We start from the raw sequence: 27,290 nt of genomic DNA on the forward strand, positions 1-27,290 counted from the left end.
CATTAAACTAACGTGTCTGTAAGCCAGACTATAGGTCTTTCTGTCCATAATGTATCAACTAGAAGAAAAATGAGAAGCAGACAGCTTTTTGAGAGGGACTTGTATTCTATTCAGCATAATCAATAATTCTTGCCCTCTCCAGCCTGGGAGGAAGGAGGGTAATAGGGAGAGGGAGAGGGAGAGGCTTGTGGTCAGAAACTTTTGGTCCAAAGAAATATAGCTGGTTGAACTTATGAGTGAGATCTACTGTCCAGATCTATGCACATGACTTTAGGAGTCAGGGGCCACACAGTGTCCTCTTCTTATTCTGAGTTTCAGGGGCAAAACGTTGGGGTAGAGAGTCGAGCAATTGACCGAGTCTGTTACTGAAACTCTTCTTGATTTGATACTAACAGGCACAGGAATCGTATTTGAGCCTATAGAGAAACGTGTCCTAGGATAGGTTATTAAATGCCAAATCTGTTAGGAAAAATTTTCTTATGAACAGAATAAACAAATTTTGTATAGTTTCATATTGGTTCTTTGACATCATTAGAAGTAATTCATGATTGGGACGCCTGGGTGGCTCAGTTGGTTAAGCATCTGACTTCGGCTCAGGTCACAATCTCACGGTTTGTGAGTTTGAGCCCCACGTCGGGCTCTGTGCTGACCGCTCGGAGCCTGGAGCCTGCTTCAGATCCTGCGTCTTCCTGTCTCTCTACCCTTTCCCTGCTTGCTCTCTGTATCTGTCTCTCAAAAATGAATAAATGTTTAAAAAAATTAAAAAAAAAGTAATTCATGATCATTTTCTAAAACTGAAAAAAAAATGAATAGGAAAGAAAGAAAAAGAAAGAAGGGAGGAAGAGAAGAAAAGGTGAGAAAGGAAAAAAGAGGAAGAAAAACAGTGTTTCCGGGTGTCCCCACCTGAACGCAAGCAAAAGTAACATTTTGGCAAAAACCTGATGCTTAATGGGACATACTCATGATCACATAGTTGGGGAGGAACAGCATTGGGACCTAAACTCAGAACCAATGGCCTGAATCTTGCTGATGGTGGTCACTGATATCACTTCGTGTAACGTATATACATTGGTAGTGCTGTACCTGCTTTTCTCTTTGCCGCTTACTTTGCACGAGTTCCGGTCAGGACTACAATCCTACAGTGAAAGTCAAAGAGAAGCTGCAAAACAGTTCCCAGATTGAAGGAGACCAAAGAGACGTGACAAAATGCCATGTGTGATGCTGAACTGGATCCTTTTGCTATAAAGGACGTTTACTGAGACAGTAGGCAAAACGCGAATGGCCTCTGCGAATTAAGCGATGGTAACGTTTCAGTGTTAACGTCCCTGGTTTGGATAGATGTATTGGGTCATGAAAATGTCCTGGGAGATAAGAAACACACCAACTGCTCGGGGTGATAAGGTGTTATGGAGACAACTTCCTCTCGGGTGTTTCAGAAAAAGTAACTTCTTCTATTCTTCTTGCAAGTTGGAGATTGTTTCCAAATAGTAAAAAATGGAGGCAAACTGAGCAAAGATAAGAAATGAAAGCCGGGAACAAGCTAGGGGAGGCATAAGAAATGGACTAAAATAGTTCTGAGAGAAGAGGAGGAAGGATGAAAGAGAATTAGTCTATTTAGAAGAGGGGGTGGGATAGGAAACCAGATGCTGACACAGTTGACAGGAACTAAAAGGTGAGGTTGGCAGGAGATTGGGAGAAGCTGGCACGTTAACAGACAAAAGTCTGGGTAAATGGAAACATGAAGAAGCAAAGAGGGTGGGGAAGAGAACTAATAATTATTGAATGCCTTCTCTGGGCACTTATATCCCGTTTAACTATTACAAAACCACATAAGATGGGGGTTTCATCCACATTTTAAAAAATGAGTAAACGAAGGCCCAAAGAAGTGAAGTAACGAGCCCAGAATAATAAAGCTGGTAAGCAGAACCAGTTTTTAAGTCCCCGGTATATGTGATGCTGAGGACAATGGGACAGTAGAGAAATTGTCTCATCAGGTCAGAGAAGGGAGAGAATTAAATTCCCCACAGCTCCCGCCACCCAGGGATTGCAGTGGGCGCAGAGACAGAGTGAGAAAATGATGGTGGGGGTTGGAGGTTGGGACTGAAACCAGGATTTGAATAATCTGAAGAGATGCGTTACTTGAAATCACAGGAGGATGGCAGAAAAAAAAGAAAAGAGAAACACTGAGAAATATCATTACTTATAGATGAGAAGAGACAGAGGTCAAGAGGCATTTGTAGAAGGCTTGGGGGGTATGATAGGGCAACTTCTAAGATGGTCTCCAATGATCCCACCTCTTAGGATTCATACCCTTGTGTAATGCTCTCCTCTTGAGTGGGGGCGGGATCTAGTAACTTGTTTCTGACCAATAGAATACAGCAAAAGTGACAGGACATCACTTTGGTGATTAGGTTACAAACAGTGGTAACTTCCATCTTGCTGGCAGACCCTTTCTTGTTGCTTTCGATGAAACAAGCTGCCATATTGGAGAGTCCCATGAGTCAAAGAACTCAGGGCATTTCCAGTTAACAGCCACCAAGGGATAAAGCCCTTAGCCCAACAACCTTGGAGAAACTGAAGCCTGCCAACAACCATGTGAATGAAGTTGGAAGAAGATTCTGTCCCAGTTGAACCTTGCCTGAGTCTCGGGCCCACACTGTGATCGCAACCTGCGAGACGTTGGCACGGAGGACCATCTAGGATGTATCTGGACCTCTAACCCCCAGAAACTGAAATAACAACGCACGTCGTTTTAGGTCGCTGAACTTTGGCCTACACAGTTGATGTTCATTATTCAAGGATTCCACACTGCAAACTCACCTACTCGCTATGATTTATTTGTAACCTCAAAATCCAGACTCATGGTGCCTTCGTGGTCATTTGGGGACATGTGCAGAACAGCGAAAACGTTCAGTTGCCTAATGTGCATGTTCCCAGCTGAGGTCAAACAAGGCAAGGTTCTGCTTCTTATTCTGGTGTCCTACAGTAAACAAGTGTCCTTTTCATGGTCAGTTTAATGCTATGGTTTTTTGCATTTTTGTGATTTTTGCTGGGGATTTCACTGTTTATTTACAAAATTTTTTAGATGTTTTTTAAAATTATTTTTGAGAAAGAGAGAGAGAGAATGCACCCAAGTGGGGGAGGGACAGAGAGAGGGAGACACAGAATCTGAAGCAGGCTCCAGGCTCTGAGCTGTCAGCATGGAGCCCGAACCCATGAACCGTGAGATCACGACCCGGACTGAAGTTGGACGCTTAACCAACTGAGCCGCCCAGGCGTCCTGCGGATTTCACGGTTGAAAATGGTCCCCAAGCAGTGAGCAGAAGAGCTCGTGTTCCTAAACACGAGTTTCTCCTTATGGAGAAAATTCATGTGCAAGATAAGCTTCATTCAGGCGTGAGTTATATTCAGGCTGTTGACGGTGAGTCCAGTGTTAATGAATCAACAACACTTGTTGTTGTTAAAGTGTATTCAAACAGAAACACACATTAAACAGGTTATGTGTTACATACCGATCAGTTCGTGGAAACCACGTGATCAGAGGCTTACAGGAACCTAACCCTGTAACTGACCACCAGTGAGGTCAGCATTTGCTAATTCAGCGTTCTTCTCAGTGACTTTATAGGACAGGACTACCTCAAATAAGGAGAATCGACCAGAATTTGTTTTGTGGCGATGGTGGCTACAGGGGAAACGGGAAGTTCACCAATCTAAGGAGGGAGGCTTTTGTAAGGAGGGTATGATCAAGCATCAAGGGTCCAAGCCTCTTCCAGGGGCTAAGTTATTAGTGTCTGCCATCTAAGTTTTCATTCAAATGGTCATGTATCGAAAAGCGGTAATTTTTCCTGGTCAAAGGGAGCTATTTTGCCTGAATGGGAGTGCAACTCTAGAGGAAAATGAGCCTCATAAAGCAATCTCTTTGCTCTGGGGAGCCCACAGCAGCGTGAAGTTCGGTATGTACGACGAGAAAGTTCCAGCTTAATTAAACCCTTCGTGACTGTCCTGGGTGAACGGAACCCAGGGTGGCTTTTTGCAAGACGCCGCCCACCGATGCTGCCAACACAGAGAAATGGCACAACGACAGAGCTGCGGAGGAAACAGCCCTTTGGGAGACGCGGAGTGCCTAGACACAGCTTTTCTAGGATCTATGGCCGAAAGTGGAACCGATCTTTATTTCAACTTCAACCCATATTCTTTTTGATTGTGGTTTTTCCAATTGGCTCCCAGTTTCATCCTGGATCCCTACTCCTGCCCCTTCCTGTAACTAATGAGTGTGCTAAACCCTTATATATGCATGGATTTTGTATAATATGGAGCATTGGTGTCTCCATAAATGACCCGAAGTTTTATTGAGTTTTTCTTTTCCACTCTACCCTGTAAATGATGCTCTTATGAATGTGTAGTTTGTTGCCTTTTTTTTTTTTTTTTTTTTTTTTTTAAGATTTTCTTTCTAAGGGGCACCTGGGTGGTTCAGTCGGTTAAGCGTCCAACTTTGGCACAGGTCATGATCTCGTGGTTCTTGAGTTCGGATCCTGTGTCAGGCTCTGTGAGCCTGTTTCAGATTCTGTTTCTTTCTGCCCCTCCCCTGCTCTCTCTCGCTCACATGCTCTCTCTCTCTCTCTCTCCCTCAAAAATAAACGTTAAAAAACAAAAACAAAGTTATCTTTTTAAGCAATCTCTATACCCAACGCAGGGCTTGAACTCACAACCCAGAGACCAAGAGTCACATGCTCTACCGACTGAGCCAGCCAGGCTCCCCTAGTCGGTTACTTCTAACAGCTGTATAATCTGCCACTGGGTGTATCTACCACATTCTACCCATCTTCTGCCCCAGTGCCGGACTCCTAGCCTGCCTCCAGTTCCCACCACCACAGTTAGGGAAAGGGGGGGGAGAATGCACGGAACAGTTTGCTTTGCAGTATCACGAACTCCCTTTGACCATAACCACTTCTCAGTCTTCTCCTGTCCTTCTTACCTTCTTTGGGCAGAGGACAATCCCCACGAGGACTCAGTCACAGATCATGAGAACATGCAAGGTCTCACTTTCTGTAGAACAGCCTCTCATTTGATTACGCCCACCACTTTTGGAGAGGCACAGATTTGCTTATTAGATTCTCTCTCTTTTTTAAGCACGGTGGTTAATTCCCAAGTCTGGTTTTGCCTGAAGGCTGTGAAAGTAGAAGTGGGAGGGGGACCCCAAACTAAAAGGAAAATGCCATTAATGCATGTTGGTGTTGAAGGAACCACATGCTGCAAAAAGGCAAAGGGCAGAGAAAGGAGAAGTTGACGAAAATCAAGTAACTGTCACATTAAAAAAAAATTTTTTTTTTTTTTAAATCAAGTAACCGTGAAACATGGAGATGCCTCCAACGGGAGGCACTGCTTCCCCAGAGGCTAAACAACACGTTTTGAAAGGTTTTGTCATTGAGGCCTGGAAGGCAAAAAATGAAAAGGGAATCTATTTGGGTGACCAGAAAGCCAAAATGAGTGCCAAGGGCCAGGCTACAGATAGTCACAGAAGTCTTCTGCACAAGTGAAGCTAGAGAAAGGTTCTCGACAAACAGAGAAAAAGAAAGTCCGTAACTTGTGGAATCAATTTTTATTTCTGAATTATACAGAGAGGCTATATATATATATATATATATATATTTTTTTTTTTTATATGGTGTTGTTACATCTTTATATTATTGATCCACGCTATTTAGGGAGAAATCATTTAGTTATTTACCAAAACAAAGTCTAATAGATACTTTATTCTGAGCAATCCAATACATGGTAGAAAAACTTTCAAATATATAAAAGATTAATTTGTGCACATCTAAATGTTTCTAAGGGAGCAAACTACTGAGGCATTGTGATTAGATGAGTTGCAAACGTAGTACCAAAACCAAATGCTTAAAATGAGATTTTAACAACACAAAAGCTTAGAGTAGTGACTTCCTCACACATGTCGGAGTGTATCTTAGAAGGTAACCCCATAAAACATTGTATGGCTTCAATGGGAACCTCAGAATTTTCTTCCACAACCAGCTATTGATTGCCATGAAACAAACTTTCTCACTCCTTGACAGAAACTTCAGTGCAGATTTATGTTCTCTTTCTTAAGGAACTAAGCAAAGAGTAGTGCCACTTGGGGAGAACAATACTTTTGCCCTGGGACCCTTTGGTTCCCTAAACTACAAAGTGACAGGAAAAGTGTAAAACAGTTCCCAGAAGTCAGAGCCAAAGCAAGAACGCTTAGAATGCAAGGGCTAGATAGCTACTGATGTGAATGTTTACATCTGTCTACCTATCTGCTTAGGGATGATGGTTTTTTTTTTCAGGATTCTTCTAGAATTCTATTTACTTGGATTGAATTTACATAGTGGCTTTTCTCTAGCACGTGCAATTAAATGGTCTTAAGATAATAAAATAGCAGATGCCTATCAGAATGGCTGTGCAGCCCATAGATCAGCCCAAACAAAATCAGTGACTGCGGACGATGGTCATAATCTCCAGGGAGGAAGATGACGCCTCAGACAGAACACCACCTGAGTAGTTTTCCATGAACGGGCCAGACAAGCTCAAGGGAAACGTGACTGGTGAAATTCTTGCTGTGTGTGGTTGGCTCTATCCTCAGGCTGGCACCACTAAACACAACACTGATTTCTTCATTCCTTCCTGTGGCTGGGGCGGGGGTACCACGTAATTCGTCTTCCAAAACGGGACCACGGCTGAGCAAAAGGGAGCATTGTTATTAACTGTGCCAGAGCCACGGTGGTCAATGGGTGAACCAACCGAATATTAGGTCACCGGTCTTATGTCAACACTAAGCTCTGGGAGAGGCATAATTTGGGCTTCCAAAAGTGGAGCTGGCCTCAGAGACAGGGCATGTTCTAGGGTTTTTCTATTGGACAGGACAGAGGTTAGGAGGGAGGTGACCCAAGAGAACACAGTTGGACAAGACGCTCAGCTGAGAGGGACACAGAGGGGGGAACTCAGTGAACTATGGCTCATGGAGGAAAGAGAGCTGACCCGTGTGCATGAGAACATGTCTGGAAGGTGGGTGGGAGACGTCACGAAGCAAAGGAGGTCGGCAAAATTCGGTCACCTGTACAAAGATGTCTACCTCCAAGTGTTTCAAAGCTCATGAGATCCAGGGCCCAGGGCGCGCCAGACAGCTCTCCTGGATGCGGTTGTCACCCTAAGTCTATGGCGGAACCCCGCTCTCCACCCCATTCTTAGTGTTGACGGGTGATACCAGAGAATAACCATGGTTCCCAGAGTAAGGGCAGGACCTTGGCAACACCTGTAAATAGCCCAAAGCCTTCTCAGCGGGCTTCACTTTGAGTCACGTAAACATACCGTGAGCCACGCTTTTGTGGCCGGGGCTCCCCGTCTTTTTTCAGCAGGCCATTTATTTTACGGACTCTGGAGGCCAACATTTTCTTTTTAAAGAATAAATTAGTTTGCAGGCTTATTTACACCTTCTGCCGAAGAAACTCATATCCAAATCCAAATGCGGGGGAGGGGGGGCGGTGAAGAATAGGTGTGCAGGAGCAGGCACGGCCCAGTCAACTTGTTCCACAAACACAGTAAATATTTTAGGCTTTGTAGGCCACGTGGTCTGTGAACAACTGTTCAACTCTGCTGCTGTAGTGCAAAAGCAGCCACAGAGAGTCTGTAAACAAATTTGTGTGGCCATGTTTCAGTAAGACATTTATGGGTACTGCAATGTGCATGATTTTTCAGGTGTCACGAAATATTTAAAACAACAACAACTTTTTTTTTTTCCAGCCCAAATGGGAAAGCCATCCTTCACAGGAAGGCCACGTGAAAACAGGCGGCATGCTAAGTCTGGCCACAGCTTTGCCAACCCTCCCGCTGGAGGCCCACGGATTCGAGGCCACGTGTGGCCTTTGAAAGGGCATGCGAAGACTCCACAGAGAGATTTTGCAAATGATAGTACACGGTCATATTCAATTTAAATGAAATGCGATTAAAGGGAGGTGACTGAAGTGACCAGATTAAAGTGACTTAAAGCAGACTACTTTTTGAGAGAGACATTTAGATAGCTGAGCGTGGCCGGGTAATGAATTTCCAACATTCATTGGAGGAATAACGATTTTTAAAGAGACCACGCACAGACAACATGATACCCAATTTGAGAACCAAAATAAAACTGAGGTGAATGGGAAAGTCTGGCTTCCCTTTGAGACCTAAGAGAGGATTCACGTGGACAAGAACCAAGCGGGCACATGGCCGATGACAGCTTTCCACCGGGGTCTGCTTTCCAACTGTGCCCAGCAAGCTTAGGGTTTGAAAAGCAGAGCAACAGGAAGGTAACTTGCCTAGGGAGGGTCGAGCCCCCTGTGTTTTAAACCTGAAATGGTCACCAAGGAGAAATCCCGCTAATCTATGGCCAACAAATCCACTCGCGACGAACAGCGGACCGAGGGTATCTCACTGGTCAACACCAGTCTAAGAGAGGAGATATCACGGCACCAAGGGGTAACCAAATATGGAGACGGAAGGTCCTATTTTCTTGCTAAGGTTCAACCGAAATCTTCGAGGCACGTAATTGGCAAAATAGGAAAACGACACGCAATTTCATAAAACACGTGAAGAGTAAACAAGATCCCTTACTGTGTTTCCCCTTAGAAATTTAGAATGGCACCAGGTAGTGCAAAGTGGAAAAAAAAAGTACCATCCGCCCTGTCTCTTCCAGTGGGTATGTTTCAGCAGAATCAGGAAGCAGAACATCCTTTTCTTCCAGCCGGGCGGGACTAGGGCTTTCCTTTCAGCTTCAGGTCAATACTTAGAAAAAAAGGAAGAACACAATGAGAAACACTAGAAATTGAATAGGAAGCATTCGGTGATCGCTGGGAGTGGCGTGCGCTTTGCTTTTTTTTTTTTTTTTCCCTCCAAGGACTTACTGAAAAGAGCTCATGCAAGTTTCTTATGCTAGAAAAAAACCCAGTAAAAGCCAACCCTCCCTCATGGCCAAGGCTTTCTCTAAAATGTGGAATTTTTATTTATTTTTACGAAACTGTTTCTGGAAGCATTTTACGCCTCTCAAAATGACCTAGGGAGGCAAAAGACGGGTGTGAGGGCTCTTTGCTGAAGTAGATTAAGGAACCCTGTTGCATTTTGGGAAGGAGGGGGCTACCTGTTTCTAGTCAATGACCTTCCCTTGTGGGGCGAATACATGATCTGCCTGAAATCAGTAATCTGCTAAATGCCACATACAAGGCAACAATGAAATAGAAAAACTACCCCCCTCTCTCAAAGGAACCCACAAGAGTTGCGAGAGTCCAAGAATTTGCATGACGGTTCAGTCCACCTGAACGCGATGGATTCTTATAACCTAAGACAAGGTTGTTCTTAAGGTCTAGTGGGTTCCCAAAACTACCTAGAAAATAATTCCCAAACCTCCCCGCTCCACTGGTTTCTCTCTTCTGCCTCTTAGTGAACCTAGCACAACTTTCTGACACCCATCTGACCAGAGAGTTCCGGTCTGTTTGTTCAAAAGAAGAATTTCAGCCAGGAACAAATGAAAACACTGTTTGAAAAAGGCCATTTGGGAGGCATCTGTGGATTTCAACGAGACCTGCCCTCCCGGCCCCACCCTCCACACACTGCACGGGGACTGTGGTTTGCTTGTGGGATGTGCAGCAGCTGGGGGTGGGTGGGGGATCCTTCGAGCAGCTTTGCAAATAAAGCCATTGGTAACCTGTGTGCCTGCCCATCGAGTTTACAGGAGTAAAGAAAGCTTTCCTTTCACATTCCCTCAATTCTGCCACTTATTAGCTTGGGGCTTTGGGCCAGTCACCTGCCTTGCCTAACTTTCCATTTCTGTATCTGTGAAATAGAGCAATCCTGTCTCTCTCTCGAGGCTTGTTAAGGATTAAGTCTCAAGTGTTTTCAGTTGTGAGTACCTCAGGATCTTTTTTAAATGAACCCTGATAAAAATCTGAAAAAACGAACAAACAAAACCCCTTACACCAGGATGCCCGTTCTGAAGCACCTCATTTTTCATACTTTTTTAAAGATTTATTTTTATTAATTTTTTTTTTAATATTTCGAGAGACAGAGGGTGATCCAGGGAGGGGCAGAGACAGAGAGAGGGAGACACAGAATCCAAGTAGGTTCCAGGCTCTGAGCTGTCAGCACAGAGCCCGACGCGAGGCTCGAACCCACGAACCGTGAGCTCATGACCTGAGCCAAAGTTGGACGCTTAACTGAGCCACCCAGGCACACCGAAAGATTTTATTTTTAAGTAATCTCTACACCCAACGTGGGGCTTGAACTCACGACCCTGAGATCAAGAGTTGCACTCTTCACCAACTGAACCAGCCAGGTGCCCCCATACTGACTTTTTGGTAAACTTTCTAGGGCTTCATTTTTCCCTTCAGCTTTTGGTAAACAAAAAGCTGAAACATGGAAACCTATTTATGTGGTTTATTGAAGAAGAGATAGTCAAAAGTGGATGATTCTTAAATACAGGAAACCCCACTGAAGTTTAATTTTTGAGACAACAGTTATCTTGTGGGGACAGTAAAGTGACCAACATTGCTACTAATTAAAGTCTCCCCTAGTAAGTACCACCTCCCTTGGATCAGATACACTATTTATTTATGTAAAAATATTTTAAAAGCATATGCAAGTCTTAGGACATGAAGGAACAAATAAAGTCCAAACTTGGAAGTGAAGGAGACAAGCACCTGGGGATACTTTTGAAAACAGTATGCTTTTTCGGGGAAAAAAGAAAACAAACAAACAAACAACTTACTTTTAATCAGAACTGAAATACAAAAGGATTATTCCTGATCTTTGGGCAGATGGGCTTGGTTTTTCTCTAACCAGCTTTCCGGCAGAAACCTTCTGATAATTTTACCCTAGGCCATTTCGGTTTCTCACATATGTTACGTGAGTTTCCTTACAAAGTATCTGAGAATATTGTTTAGTGATGAATAAACTCTTGTGTTTTATATAGGAAGAGGGGGGCGGGGGGGGCATAACTTTCCTTTCTTTCTCTAAGGAAAAGGAGGGGCACATTTCATTTCATTCTTGGCTTGACTGAGCTCCTTGAAAAACACCCTTTGCTCCTTCTTCAGGTTCTCCATTCGATACTAGCTACAGAAGGTGTAAAATGCTTCCAGGCAGGAGCCAGAAAAAAGGCAAATAAAGCCCCTTATTCTGATACTAACGAAAGCCAGAAAGCCAGGGCTAGAAGTCAGCCTAAGAACTCCTTGGCCACTCTGGGCCCTCGGCTTGGATCTCATCCTTTGCGCTGAGATCACGTGCCTGGGAAAGGCCGGGCTGAAGAAGACGGAAGCGTGGAGAAGAGTATGTTCTAAGGGAAGGAACGTGAACCTTGGTAGCAGCCTCCCTCCCCCACGCCCAGCCCCGGAATGAACGCAAACAAGGGGCAGTGCCCTCTTGTTTGCCCTCTCCCCAACCCAATCAGCCCCTCCGAACAAACAAGGAGCTCAACAGGACAGGCAAAGGAGTGGGTAAGCCCGCAGATGTGGCAGCCATAGGCCAGTGAGTGACAGTCACGCCCCGCTGCTCGTTCATTGCAGGCCCGGGACTCTGCTGTAGGGGGCGCTGTTTTGCAGAGGGAAAATTTGCGCAAAGAATGGAAGTGGCTTCAGGGACTCCTCTTTGCCCTGCAGAATGTTTGCTCCGCAATGTGCTTGAAGCAACTGTCTTCATCTCAAAGAGGCGGGGCACGCGTCACCTCCTGAAAAATAGCTGTGTGAATTCAAAGGTCTCCTTACAACGTTTGTTCTTTCCTGCTTAGCGGGGACCTTCTCTCTGGGGTTTTTGTCCACCAACTTTAAACTACAAGGTCAACGTGGCGGCTACACAGCTGTGGCATTATGGTTTTTCCATCCCGGCTTTGGACCTTGAGGGAAAGGAGGTCCAAAGAGAACAAAACGTGACAATAGCTGAGACATGCAAATCCGATCTCTGCCCCTCCTGGGTTCCTGGGAAGGGCAGTGTTAAATTCGCCACAGCTCAGATCAGATGAGGCGCCCTTAACAGGATCGCCGGGTTCCCTCTGAGAGCACGTTGGCGGCCACACTTCATTCCCTGAAACGGACTTGGCCAGTAGTCAACTCCGTTCTCTGAAGCACCTAAGTGTGTCCTTTTCTGGTCTAACCAAAGTTAGATCAGGGGCTGCACACCCATTCCAGAACTACGACCATCTCTGATTTCAGAGCCACTGGGTCTGCATGCAGAATCAAAGCCCAGCCCTGGGACATTTTTACCGCTATAAAACATTGGACCGGTCGGACAATCTCTCTATGCCACTCTTTCCTACTTGCAACATGTACCTCGTGGGATTATTCTGAGGATAAAACTCAGATAATGTGCATGAGGCTTTTCCCATAGAACCTGGCACATGGTGAGCCCTCACTAGGTGTGTGATTTCTATTTGTCACAGGATGAGGTCAGATGGACTAGATCATTCCTAAAGTTCCATCCAGACTCGGTTGCCTCTTGGAATTTTCAAAACAAGGACACTTTTCTCCCCCATCCACTAAGATACGAAGTTCAAATGGAAGTCCCAACTTTCACTAATGAAAATAGATGAAGTAACTTAGAAAGCAGAGTTGCCCAAACGCTCTTAACATCTGGCTCTAATATTCATTTTTCTGCTCGTTTTTGGATTGGAAAACAGAATGCCAAATAGACTTCAGCTGTCCTTAAGGAATGTAATAGTGATCATGAAAGAGTGCGAAGCCGGCACACTTCTCTTTAAGTTTCTGATTTGAGAAACAGAGAACGTGAAAGCTGAACATCTAAACAGAGTTTACCCAGTCCTTGATGCATTTTTTTTTTTTTTCTTTCAGAGCCCAGCCATACAACACTACAAGTAACCACATAGCTGTTATTGATGGTGAGTTCTTACTCCTTCTCCATAGAAGACATTTCTGGATCATTGTAAAGGCAGCTAGTTCTGAGTGCAAGGAAAAAAAAAAACAAAAAAAAACAAAAAGCAAGTAAACATTTTCTCCACTGTTACCACTTTGTAGGCACAACACTCTCGGGTATTTTAAACTGTGTGATGTGGGTCTCACTGCCAATGGCGAAGAAACCTACACCTGATTCTTTTACCACCGGTTTTGAAACTTACTAATTGCCCATGACTGAGAAACATAAAAGGGAGATGGAAAATTCCAAACAACTCCAGGGGTCTCTTCTGTTCTTATTTCCTGACTTTTCAATCTATCTTATTCGGAGATCATGATATTGCAAATTTTTACTTGTAACCCAAATAATATACTTTATACACAATGGACAGTCCCTCTCAAGCAGCCCCATGTTTGTGTGCACATGAACACAGTTAACTTTCAGTTTGTACAAGAATGAGGATTTTCCGAGACACTAAGGCAAAAAAAATTGCCAATGTCAGCTTTCTTTGTTACAGAAAAATACTGGGACACTTACACAATACAGCTGAGCTGTGTTCTGGTATTATAAGTGAATCCTAAGATTAACCTGCACTGAATGTGTCCAGAAAGAAAAAAAAAACGTAGCCATATGAGATAACGAAATAATAGTTTTGTTACAATGTATAAATGTGTTCATGCTTTTGGTGTAATATTAGCCGCTTTTCATATTCCATATTGGCAGAATTCCTGTTAGCAAATTTCAAATGTACTTTATATTAATTTTGATCAATTTCAACTTGTACTTTCTCTCCTCTTATATTTTATTATCGGCGAAGACTATTTAAAGAGATTCTACAATCTTTTTCAACTTTTTGTTTTTTGAGAGACAGAGAGAGCCAGGGCCTGAGCGGGGGAGGGACAGAGAGAGAGGGAAACACAGAATCCGAAGCAGGCTCCAGGCTCTGTCAGCGCAGAGTCCAACGTGGGGCTTGAACCCACGAAACCGTGAGATCATGACCTGAGCTGAACCGACTTTAGCCACCCAGGCGCCCCATAGAGATTCTACAATCTTTTTAAATGGGAGTTCCTTTTGTAAATGTGAATAACTTCACAAGCTAATGTATCTGCTCGAACACGAGAGGTTCAGTTCCCAACGGCAGGCATTTTGTTGGGATGGTAGAAGGCGATCTCCCTGGGAAGGGCAGAGGGCTTCTTCCCTCCACGATCTCACTGGTGGTCAGGTATTTTCACAGAGGATTTTGGCAACTTGAGTGAACAAGGGCCGTCAGGCAGGGGTTGACAGTAGGCCAGAAAGACCTAGCAAAGCTGGAGCGGAGTCAAGAAAAGGCGTTCTTCCGAATCTAGCTTTTCTGTTTTGTTTTTTTTTTTTAACTTTGCGCGATCCTTCCCGCGAAAACAGCAATTTGCAATCCATTTAATATTGTCCCTCCAAAGGCAGCGGACGGATTCTTTAAAATAAGAATGGCTCTCTCTATACAATTAGTCCTTTGAAAATATTTTCTGTCCTGTATAGATGCCAAGTTTTAAGGAAAACAGAAGACAGGCTGAAGAAAGTCAACGAAGAGGCCGTGTGGGGGGGGGGGGGAGAGAAGGTGAACATTTGAGAAGAAAGCAAAGCAACAGATAGGTTCTGTTCCATGACAAGGTATATGTTTGCTTTGGTTAGAACCAGCCTGAAGCTTTCTAATAAAGGTCACGTGGAAAGTCAGCGTGTGTCTGTTAATAGAAAGAACCTGGGTTATCTGGCTTCTAGAACTAAACCACAGATCTGCAGTGACCAAGTTTTCTGGGCCCCAAATCCTCATATACCGTCTGTCCAAGGATTTGGGAGTCACTCCAGAGGCTGAAAGATAGTTAAGGAGATGTAGTTAGTGGGCTAAAATGGTAGGAGTCAGAGGCATTTCAATCCTCTGTGGGGCCGACAGTGAAATTCTTATTACTTTTTCAAATGTGCCAATATCTTTCAATTCCTCACATGTGTAATGTCACCATCAAAAGAAGGAGGGTCAGTTGGAGGGGAATTAAGACAGGCAGATTACCCGCGGAATCCAAAGCAAGAGCATAGACTCCTAAGACAAATCTAGTTATTTCTACTCAGGTATTTATTTTAAAGTGGCGATTCTCAGAGCCCGGTCCTGAGCCAGGCAACATCGGCATTACTGGAATGTGTTAGAATTCCGGATTCTCAGGCCTGCTGAATCAAACTCTGGGGTGAGTCCCAGGATACCGTGTTTGAACCAGTGCACCTGGTGATTCTGATGCCCAGAAAAGCCTGAGAATCACTGCTCTACAGGGATGAACTTAATCTTAGGCACATTTGTCAACTTATGCAGCAGAAATGTCCTGAGCATCTATTCTGTATTAGATACGCTGGGTGCTTCCTTTAGCAAGGAGATCAAGACATCTCAGGACCACCTGAGGCTAGTTAGATACTGAGGGAGACAGTCTGTGGGCGTAGGGAAGAGAAGGAATGATCAGAGAGAAAAAAAAAAAAAGGAGAAAGCCACACAATAAACCCCAAATGATAACTGTTTCATTATGGTAGCTTAAACAGGAAGGGTAGAAATATGGATGGGGGTGGAGTGGGAAATTCTATGGAAAAAGGCAAGGTTTTAATGGAGATAATGCAAGAAGTTTGGCTGGAAAGTTATTGATTTCCCTCCCCTCAATCTTTTGTCTTGAAAACACCTCTTTAATTTCATAAAGATATTATCATTCAAAAAAAAAAAAAAAAAAGAATCTGAAACAGAAATTCATTGCTCTGTCTCCGGGGAATCTCATAACACAATATAAGCTGAATACAGATAAAAGCTAACAGGGCACTTCACGCCAACATCTGGTTCCTCGGTTCCTAACCTCTTCCTTTCCCAACTTCGGGTTTGTAACAGTTGAGTTAGAGACTGAAAAGATTCCGTTAGAGTAGAAATGTAAAGACTTTTGAGTACTGTTAGTCTACATGGGTGTCCATTATCTTGAAAGAAAACCAACGCAGCATAGGAATCTTATAACACTAAACTATGCTGACATTTCTAAGGCAAAAATCTTTCCTCAAATTTTAATTAATCTTTTTTTTTTTTTTTAAAGTAAGTTCTATGCCCAATGTGGGGCTTGAACTCATGACCCTGAAATGAGGAGTTGCATGCTCTTCCGACAGAGACAGCCGGGTGCCCCTCATCCTCGAATTTTTACCCCAAAGATTCACACTGTGGGCAAATAATTCTACATAGCACCTGCAATAAAAATGTGCTGTAGGAAAAAAAAATAGCTCAATGGATTGTTCTCATGAGGAATTGGCATTTACATCTATACAGGAAAAAAAAAAAAAAACCAAAACGTATTTATTCAGAATTTGTAGCTGTTTGGACATTGCCCAGGTTTCTGCTTTTGCACTATCTGTTAAGATGAGGACTAGTTATAAATATTAATGGCGTAGGCAATATTTGAAATGGAAAAGCTTTAATATAGTAAACATTCCAAATAGTACTTGTCTGCATTTGACATGAAGTGTCAGAAAAAATTTTTTGAACTTGGAAATAAAAGGAAATTACTGGGATGTTCTTTGAAAGCAATGCTGAGTTGACTTTCTGTTGATGAGCTATTTTACAACTCTTTGGGGGACAGAGATGCTAGTAATTTCAATTCAGTGGAAAAGATAATCCTAATTGACAGTTTATTGCCCTGTTGGATGTTGATCCATTTTGCATCTAAACCAATAATCTTATCCTAACATTCCTTTATAGATCACCTACAGAAATCTAGCGTTGCAAGCGTCCTTTGAACTGGTTTTTACACTTTACTGGGTCTGTCATTAAATAATTAGTTGAGTAAAATCATTGGCATGTATCATTTCATATTTGTATTCAAGTTAAGATTTTGCCTTTTCAAAAGGTATACTTTAACAATAGTGAGTAATGATCCTTTTTCTATTCATCCAAATAGCTCTGAAGCTATTTAGTTGAGCAGTATTTCCAGGTCACTAAATAAGGGGCTTAAAAAACTTGGAAAGTCACAAAATTGGTTCCATAGTCCAAATTTCGACTTGTCATCGTTTCTCTCTATTAGGATGAATTAATGAGCTTTTGTGGCCTCAAACTATCTAACAACGATCTGGATATATTATATGTGATGGTGCCTGTGATGTGTTCCTTTGCTGTGGTGCCTAAAATTACATGTACATTAAAAAAACAAACCAAAAAACCCCACCACCACCACCAAAAAAAAACACCAGTAACAAATGCGTTCCTTAAGGTAACCAAGATCACAGGGGAAAATAGATTGTAGTACAACTACCAGACATTGCATCCAATGTGGGACAAAGGGGACCCTTTAAAGTTCAGCATTATCATCAGGATGCAAAAAGAAAACGCCAGGCATGCGGCTTCTCCCGATTCATTCCTGAAACGCAAGCCAACATCACGCCAGCTGCTGAACGAAAACCAAGTCTTACTTAGCTGCTTCTGATGCTTCCCTCAGTTCTTCGTCCAGTCTGCATGAGCAAAAATTATCGGTGTGGAAAAGAAACAGAAAAGAAGCAAGCACAGCGTGAGTCACTCAGCAAAGCAGAGCCAAACATAAGTGGAGCACATGTGCCTTTAAAAACCATCCTTTGGAGCACTGAGACACGCTCCTTCGATTAGATATGGTGCCATTTCCTCCCATTCGGTGTTTCTGCATGTTTACTTTGCAAATTCCTTCATAAAGGTAGGTAGATACACAAGTTGCAAGGAGAGCAGAAACATGCTGGCGGAGTAAAGCTGAAAACGTCCACACCGGTCTGTTGCGTATAGTTAGAGACAGCTTGCAGCCTGGGCCAGCTCAAGGGTGAATCTGGTTTAGTGGGTTTCAGTTGCAAATCAGGCTGACCTCAACAGCTTTACACACAAGACAAAGACCAGGAATGGTATGCAACAAGGGACGGATAGCATGTTGAGGTCACCCACGAGTCTAAGACACAGGTGCACACACACAGCGGGTCCAGCGTGAATTGTAGATCAGGAGATTTTACCTCACACTTCTCTTATAAGATCTCTCTTCATCGTACCTTACGGGATAAAAATGAATGCAATGAGCAAGATGAGCCAACAGACGGAGAAAATGACAGGTACATGTTTTAAAGAACAGACAGAACGTGAGAGAAAAAGCCTACCCCCTAAAAGAATCAAATTGCCTTTTTTGGAGAAAAACGTATTTTCATGGGATATAATCGAGGAGGTAGAATTCATAATTAGCTTCAGCCAGTCCTCATTATTTGCAGGTTCTTTGCATTGTTTGCAAATTTGCCTGCTGCTTGCATTTTGTTTCTGACCCCCCACGTCAATAGCTGTGGCGCCTTTATGGTGACTCACTACTTTTATTAGTGGCAAAAAATTTGAGCCACCTGATGTGCACATTCCCAGTCGAGGCCCAACAAAACAAGGCTCTGCCTTCTCGTTTTAGCTCAGTCTCAGGCTGCCAACAGGTGCTGTCTATTTAGTGCCAGGTTTTCCCTGTTCTTGTGCTTTTAATTGGTAATTTCGCCATTTAAAATGCCCCCAAGCAGAGTGTTTAGGCGCTGTCGGGCATTCCTAAGCACAAGAAGGCTGTGATGTGCCTTCTGGAGAGTATCTGTGCATTAGAGAAGCTTTGTTTGGGCAGGGGCTATGGTGCTGTTGGCCATGAATTCAATGTTAGTGAGTCAACAATATATATCAAATCAGCCATTTTTACACAGAAACACACAAGGTTCTACGTTAATTGGTTAATGGAAATTAACCAGGTGTTTGCAGGAACTTAGCCCTGTATTCCTCCTAGGAACAACGGTTCGCCGTTCAGGGTTCTAGGACATGATTGCCACAAATAACAAGAATATACTGTCATCGACAATTATAAATCTAATTTCAGATTGGGCAACTTTTTCTTTCATTTAAGTCCCTTGATGACAGGCTCCAGCCTAGCTGAATACTGGTCTTGGGACTGGCTGAGATTAGATTCTCCGAATGGTATTCAGTAATAGGCTTATGGCTTCTCTCATTTTGAAAATGGCATAACATGAAAATGAGACGATGCGGGCCAGGAACAGAAGTGGCAATAAGGACATCCAGAGAAGATGGACTGCGGAAGATGGGAGAAAAACATGGACACACGGGGAGGACAGGGATGGTTGTAAATTTCTCCCTCCAGAAGAAAATCTTCCCAAATGGAGCCCTTTTTCTCCTTAAGAAACTTCTCCCAAATGGAGTCATTGAAAACTGATGGGTGTCAATGAATGAAAAGTGCCTTGGGCATGTTTAACTTCTCATTTAAACTTTCCTATCAGATAACGAGTCTCTAAAAGCAACCTGATTATAATAAATAACATTCTGGATTGCCAACTCTTGCTGGGAAGGCTCTTGGACGCATTATGCACATTTTCACCCAATCCTTCGGGCCTTTCTATGAATTGCCCCTTACTTCCCCATTTTCTGGATGCTGCACTGAGGCACGGAGAGGTTCTTTTAATGTTTACTTATTTCTGAGAGAGAGAGAGAGAGAGAGCCAGACAGAGCACCCAAAGTGGGCTATGCACTGACAGCAGACAGCTTGACGTGGGGCTGGAACCCACCAACAACGAGATCCTGACCTGAGCCCAAGTCAGATGCTTAACTGACTGAGCTACCCACGCGCCCCAGCTCGATATCAGGGGCTGGCAGGAGGGTTCAAATCTATTATTAAGCCTCCAAAACCCATTCTCTTCTCTATCTCCAACTGCCACACCATGGAGGCATTGGCCTATTTAGCTAGAAAGTGGCCAGTGCTCATTTCCACTTGAAGAGATAATGTCCTTGTCATCTTTTGCAAAGGGAGACAGCCCTACAGGAGGTGGGTACTCCAGTGACTTTGCTGACCGTAGGAGTGGAGCTTGGAGGTGGGGATGCTCCTTCCTGAGGTAGCAGGATTGAGCTGGGAGGTAAGCAGGGGGCGGGAGTCCTATAAGCTAAAGAGGGTCAAAGCCGCTGTTAGGATCACACGAACACTGCTTGATTCGGCTAAGCCAACTGGCAGTTCTAAGCCAAATCATTATCCTGTGTTCACCTCCTATCAAGAGAAGGAAAACCAAACGCATCTACTCCTGAGCTAGGACTTCCAATACTTTAAGGGAGGTGAAGGAAACTGCTAGAAAAGGGTAGGAGAATTCTGCTGCCAGGCTGACCTGGGTCTGAATTCTTTCTAGTTCCATCTCTTCCTTGCTCCTACTTATACTTGACATAAGTAGCTTTTCTTCATTGTTAGCTTCCCTTACCTGTACTTGGGGGTTTACTATGGGGATTAAACACTACATACATAGAGCACTTCTAACGCCTGATACGGTATTGCCACGAAATAAATGCAAGTCTTTTCTTTCCAGCTTCTTTGCCCAACCCCCACCCCCCGCCCCACCTTTTTTTTTTCTTTTTAGCAAAAGGACTCTTTTTTGGAAGTGCGAATTGGGAAGTCTACTTTGCTATCCATCTTATGGAGGAAGATAGGCTATCCTTGTCTGTCTTGTCTGTTTTCTTCGAGCTAAAGCTTAAAGGCCTCCCATTTTCAATCAAATAAAAAAAAAAAAAATGAGTGAATCAGACACAGAGGAAGAAAAGCACAACCCACAGAGAACAACGGTTCTTTGCAACAGTGAACCAAACAGGAGAGTTCCCTCCTCAGCCTCCGTACTTTTAAGTCTCAGCTTCAAGCAGCCGGTGTTAACTGTTATTCTCATTATTTTTACAGCACGATCCAGCGCCCTTCAGTTTCCATGCTGTTTCCTCACGGGCTGCTAATTGCATTACCCTGAGGAAGGGGATCAACCCTGAGGAAAGGGATCATCCCTACCCACGCCACCTACCACTCTGCCTTACCTTTCACCTGAAGGGACCCGTGAAGAAAAAGGATTTAGAAGAAAACAGAGAAAAGATAGTTTATTTTTCCCCCCTTTTCCTAGGGCCGGGCAGGTAAATGACTTTCCATAAGGCAATAAAGAAGGCAAAGCTATGCTCAGACCCTGTGGTGTCTGTGAGAGAGGGAGACACAGGCAGCAGGTGTACTGATTCATATTAAGTCTATGCTTTCCAAAATGGGAGCAAAATTTAAGGTGAAATGAGCAATGATCGATAACCCCAAGAGAAGATTATGTGAAAGAGAATCTGAAAGAACAGGTCTCTATGGGTATTCGGAAAAAAATATGTATTGATTGGAAAACACTCCGTATTTATTTTAAATAGAATTCACGACATTTCCCCAGTATTCCAGAAGTGAGTTGTTTTCCAGTCCCCTCCAAACATGCAGTATTTCTTACCGAATCTTGGAAACCATCACGACTTACTTGATGATGCTTTCTGGAATATGGATGCAGTCCATTGGGATCAGCCCACTGAGTTCTGATAAACTATTGACATACTTAATTTTACTGCTGAATTTTGAGCTAAAAGAAAAGAGAGAGAAAAGATATCATTAGTGTCCACTTCATCCCTTCTAAGTGTGTGGCCTCTTCTTGAAAATCCTGAAAAAGTTAACACGTTGGCCCCCGCACTTACTAAGAAGAAAGGCTACACATCCGAGTAGTTGCAACATGCGAGATACTGTTTTAAGTGGCTTATATGTATCGACTCCCTTATTTCTTCTTAAGCCTAGTGAGGTAGGCTTGTTATTATTATTCTGTTTGTTTTAAAAGATGTTCCCAGTGCTCCTTTAAAACTTGGGGAGGGGCTGAGAGGAGGAGAGAGGAAAAAAATCCCAAGCAGGCTTCACGCGGTCAGTGCACAGCCCCACCTGGGGCTCAAGCTCGTGAACTGCACTGCGAGATTGTGACCTTAGCCGAGGTCAAGAGTCAGACGCTTAACTGACTGAGCCACCCAGATACCTCTAATTCTTCTTCTTCTTTTTTTTTTTAAAGATAAGGAAATTCGACACACAGGGAGTCACGTATTTGCCTAAGGTTTCACCTCAGGTATATGGTAGAGCCTGGATTCCAACCAGAGCAGTCTGACCAGAGTCTATACTCTTATTTTTTGTAAGTTTTTTTTCTTTTAGTTCCAGTTAGTTAACAGTGTTATATTCATTTCAGGTGTCCAATATAGGGCTTCAACACTTCCATGCATCCCCTGGTGCTCATCACACGTGCCCTCCTTAATCCCCATCACCTATTCTCCCCCCCCTCCCCCCTCGGGTCTACACTCTTGACCGCACTTCACATGGCCTCTCAGAGGTTTCTGCCGCTCTCCACATTCATTGGTTTATGGTTCATTTGGCTTTGTTTGCTTGTTTCTTTGTTCTTAAATAAAAATCTTGTCATTAATTCTTTCAGACTCTTCCAAGGTTGATCTATTTCATGTTTTTGCATGTTTGTTTATTTCATGTGTGTGTGTGTGAGAGAGAGAGACAGAGGGAGAGAGAGAGAGAAGGCAGACAGGGGAGGGGCAGAGAGAGAGGGAGAGAGAGAATCCCAAGCAGGCTCAGTGATATCAGCACACAGTCCAACATGGGGCTCTAACTCATAAACGGAGATCATGACCTGAGCCCAAACCAAGGGTCAGATGCTCAAATGACTGAGCCATCCAGGCACCCCGAGGTTGATCAATTTTGCAAGTATACATGTGACACCTGGGTGGCTCAGCTGGTTGGGTGTCCGGTTTTGGCTCAGGTCATGATCTTGAGATTCATGAGTTCAAGCCCCACACTGGGCTCACTGTTGACAGCACACAGCCCACTTCAGATCCTCTGTTCCCTTCTCTCTGCCCCTCCCCTGCTTGTGCTGTCTCAAAAATAAAACATTAACTTCTTAAAGTACGTATAAACTCATTTTCCTCTTAATATTTTAGCTTAATTGTTTTTTTTTTTTTTTTTAGTTTTTTTCTTTTTTTAAGTTTTGGCTAGTGCGTTCAGTCCAGATGGACCAAAACCATATTCCAGTAACTGGATCTGAATTACAAACAGCTTTCATCTACACGTTACCATGTTAGATGTGTATAGATGGATATAAGACAACATGAAAAGATACTATTGCAACTGATCAAGAGATGTGCCTCTGGGGAAAGGAGTTCCCAACAGAAACTGGCAGTTGTTGAAGGAAGAACTTAGTCTTATCGGTAATGGTTGGATGTTTTATAAGGAGAAAGCATTTGTGTATTATGGGTGTAATTGCAAACTGCTTTTTAAAATGTGTCATTCCACTTGAAAGGGAACTTGATCAAGCATCGAACTTTCTGGAATGGTTTTCGAGAAAAAGACCTCTCCAGTCGAGAGATCATGCTGAGCCGTCTGCCAATTGTACTGCCTTCTGTTCAACTACTATGCATTCTAGAAGGAAGGCTTTGCGGGGTCACACCTCTGTACGGTTATCTTTCACATTTTACTTGCAATCTGACCCTGGGCCACTGGCGGTGAATGACCTGTGTCTCCACAGAGTCACTTCTAGTCGTCCTGAGAAGCCTTGGATGGACACACACTACCTCTTCCTTCCCCTGGACTTCCTGAGCTAAATTCAGGTTTTGATAAAAGATAGAGTGGGTGGAAGGGGAACCCTCCATCCAGCTCCAGGGTTACGTTCACTAGAATGTACAGTTCTCTGAACATGTCATGTTGTCCCTTTCTTGGTGTGTTTGGACCCGCTGTTTCTACCTGGTTTCAGCTAGTCCATCCTATCGGTTCTTCAAAACTCACCTTGAAGGCTCGTTCTTCTGGAACACCTCTCTTGACGCAGGCTCTCAGCCTTTACTCTCTACCTGTTACCCCAAATTCACCCTCACCGTGTTATCACCCCCATTTTGCTTCAGCTATACCCTCTGTTTTAATTGCTTACTTGTCTATGTCAGCTGCCGTGCCTCTCAATCTCCACCTAACCCAGTACTTGCCACAGACAATTCATCAAAAAAAATAAAGAATTTCCCATCTACCTGTATCATAGGTGTTCTCCTTTTTTTAGTTTTAGTGACCTCTTTTTTCAGGTCTAAAACTTGGTTACACTGATATAGACTGATGCAGAGGGGGATCTTTAAAGAGGGAGGGTGTCACATGATGAGACTGTAGAATATAATATTTAAGTACTTGAAATGTGTTTTCTTTACAATTGGGCGGACAACTGGGTTCAAAGTCTGAGTCTATCACTTACTGGCTATTTTACATTAGACCTGGGATTGGCAAACTATAGCCTATGCACCAAAGCCAGCTTGTTAACTGTTTTGGTTTTTTTTGTTTTTGTTTTTGTTTTTGTTTTACAGTCCTCCAGCTAAGGATTGTTTTTACATTTTTTTTTTTTGATATTTGAAAAAAATCTGACACCAAGAATATTTTGTGATATGAAAACATTTTTAAGAAGTTCAATTTCAGTGGTCACATATCAAGTTTGATTCGAAGACAGCCACACCTACTTACCTATATAGTGTCTATTGACCGTTTGGGACCTATAATGGCAGAATTGAGCATATGTGACTGAGACCGGATGGTCCACATAACCTAAAATATTTACTGACTGATCTTTTACAGAAAGGGGTTTGCTGGTTTTTGCATTAGACAACTTCATTGACTTCACTGAACCTCGGGGATGTTTCCTGCATGAGGGAAACAGTAAACAGTATCTCCTTCAGAGGACTCACATTACAATTAAATGAAACACTGCCTGTACATACTCAGTAAATGTAAGCCATGAGTTTCTATAATTTACCACAATACTCTTTGCTATCATTTTATTACTGTTGTTGTACTTACCATCTCGAAACTCCCTTCGACAAATGATGTTGAATTGTAATTACTTCTCAGTATTCTTACAGTAACAAAGTTTTGTTATTTACCGAGAAACTTATTTGTTTTATAACCCCCAAATGATCAAACAAATATCAGTGAGTGAATATGATAACTAACATTTACTTTTCTTGGCTATTAAATTTGAAAAGAAAAACTTTTAAAAGATTCTATTTTTAAGTAATCTTTGTATCCAGTGTGGGGCTTGAACTTATAACCCTGAGATCAAGAGTCACATACCCCACCTACTGAACCAGCCAGACACACCCCACCATTAAATTTTTTATAAGCTCTTCATGTACATTGATTCCTATTCCCTTATCAAAACATTTTCTTTTTTTTAATGTTTATTTTTATTTTTGAGAGAGCGAGAGAGAGAGAAAGTGTGGGGGCAGGAGGGGCAGAGAGAGAGGGAGAGAGGATTCGAAGCAGGCTCCGGGCTTTGCGCTGACAGCAGAGAGCCCGGCACTGGGCTCGAACTCACGAACTGTGAGATCATGACCTGAGCCAAAGTTGGACGCTTAACCTGAACCACCCCGGCATCCCAAAGCACTTTCTTTCTTTTTTTTTTTTTTTTCAACGTTTTTTATTTATTTTTGGGACAGAGAGAGACAGAGCATGAACGGGGGAGGGGCAGAGAGAGAGGGAGACACAGAATCGGAAACAGGCTCCAGGCTCCGAGCCATCAGCCCAGAGCCTGACGCGGGGCTCGAACTCACGGACCGCGAGATCGTGACCTGGCTGAAGTCGGACGCTTAACCGACTGCGCCACCCAGGCGCCCCCCAAAGCACTTTCTATCATTAAAATAAGTGGCTTTTGTATACCTTAAATATTTCTTTTTTTTTTTTTTAATTTTTTTTTTTTTTTACATTTATTTATTTCTGATAGACAGAGACAGAACACAAGTGGGGGAGGGGCAGAGAGAGAAGGAGACAGAGAATCGGAAGCAGGCTCCAGGCTCCGAGCTCCGAGCTGTCAGCACAGAGCCTGACGTGGGGCTTGGCTCGAACTCACAAACCGTGAGATCATGACCCGAGCTGAAGTCGGACACTGAACCGACTGAGCCACCCAGGCGCCCCTCTCATATTATTTTTTTAAAGCAATTTCACATGGTATGGTAAAGGACTAAACTTTGCCAGAGGAAAACTAGGTTGAAAGATGCTACTCAATGGTTGGAAGTAGGAGGTGGAAATGCTACATACATGTAAGGGAACACTGAACAAAAAAGGTAGAATTGGGAAGGCACGGTAAATGTCCCTGTAAAAAATAAATAAATAAAGGTTTTTAACCTTTAGCATTTTTTTTCCTCCACAAGTGATCAGAATGTTTCTTAGAAATTCATCAATAACTTTGAGACAGAAACCTTTCAGTTCATCTCCTCTGCATCCCAATGTTAGGTAAGACTGTATTTTATTTTAAAGCTCTCTAGGCAATACATCCTAGATGTATAAAACCCTTTCATTTAACTGTTTCAAGTCTCACTATATTATGAGGCATGTTTTCTTTTTCTTTGTGTCCCCAAAATGTAAGGTTATACAGTATCTAACACAACATAAATGGTGGATAAATATTCACAGAACTGAACTGAATCAAAACCCAGAATCCTCATGGGCAATGAAAAAAAAGCTCTCAAAATGGCTGCCCAGACTCTTTCCCTAAGTTTCGTGACCTACATGATATGTGTTCAGAAGAAACAGAACCATTAAGACAAGGCACACCACTCCCGTTTCTGTCCTTGGTTTGTCTTTATTTTTCCACTGTTGCGTTATGATGCCTTTTCTACGCTCTACAAATTACCAAGTCCACTTTAAAAGTATTACCTACTCCCTTCTGTATTGTGGCATGGAAACCCTCCCACTTCAACCTCTGTGTTACAGCAAGCAATAGAGAGGTCATGTTTCGTAATAGTGGGGAAAAACAGTCATTACAAAATAATGCTCACTCTTAATTAGGGTTCCTTGCTACACAGTCCAAAATAGCATTCCAGGAAAGGCAGGGGCAAAATATGCCTTCCTAAATACTCTCTGTGTTCGTGAATTCTTATTTACAGGACAATGAACACATATTTTGAAAAACGACTAGAAGTACTTTTAGTATAATAACAACCATACCTTATAAAAGGTCGTGTCACTGCAAGGATTGTTCTGATGAACCAAGACGGATGAACAATGATGAATGATTTCAAATTCTTTCGCAACCTGTTTAACAACAAAAAAAGGAAAGAAAAGAAAAGAAAAAAAATCACTCCTAACCCATTTTCAGTAGGAGTTAAAATTGAAAGTATATCCCCAAATAAGCATATTATAATATTAGAGAGTTCTAGGTAAGTTCCTATTATCTGATGGGAAGGAACTGAACGACCATGATTAGTAAAAAAATTATTTTATTAAAAACTTTTTAATGTCTATTTATTTTTGAGAGACAGAGTGTGAGTGGGGGAGGAACAGAGAGAGAGGGAGATACAGAATCCGAAGCAGGCTCCAGGCTCTGAGCTGTCAGCACGGAGCCCGATGCGGGGCTTGAGCTCACAAACCATGAGATCATGACCTGAGCTGAAGTCAGACGCTTAACTGACTGAGCCACCCAGGTGCCCCCCTCCCCCCAATTTTTTTGAGATAAAATTTGTAACTTGTATGAGTCCAACCTCATTTTCC

At 43.0% G+C, this 27,290-nt stretch overlaps 1 protein-coding gene across 4 annotated transcripts in view; it reads right to left on the reverse strand.

The window, feature by feature from the left end:
* Nucleotides 1–5,669: 5,669 nt before the first annotated feature.
* PRUNE2 (prune homolog 2 with BCH domain) overlaps nucleotides 5,670–27,290 on the reverse strand; it is a 270,865-nt gene continuing 249,244 nt past the window's right edge. For 3 of the 4 annotated variants that reach the window (XM_042911942.1, XM_042911940.1, XM_042911939.1), the window contains 3 exons: nucleotides 26,748–26,834; nucleotides 21,223–21,321; nucleotides 16,345–17,946 (listed from right to left, as the gene is read on the reverse strand). In XM_042911942.1, the coding sequence (XP_042767876.1) occupies nucleotides 17,907–17,946; nucleotides 21,223–21,321; nucleotides 26,748–26,834 (226 nt within the window). In that variant the 3' untranslated portion in view covers nucleotides 16,345–17,906. Of the gene's footprint in view, nucleotides 8,797–16,344; nucleotides 17,947–21,222; nucleotides 21,322–26,747; nucleotides 26,835–27,290 lie in introns of those variants that run through there. The other variant, XM_042911941.1, reaches the window with a different exon arrangement.

This window comes from Panthera leo, chromosome D4, assembly GCF_018350215.1.
Source record: "Panthera leo isolate Ple1 chromosome D4, P.leo_Ple1_pat1.1, whole genome shotgun sequence".
NCBI classification, from domain to species: Eukaryota; Metazoa; Chordata; class Mammalia; order Carnivora; family Felidae; genus Panthera; species Panthera leo.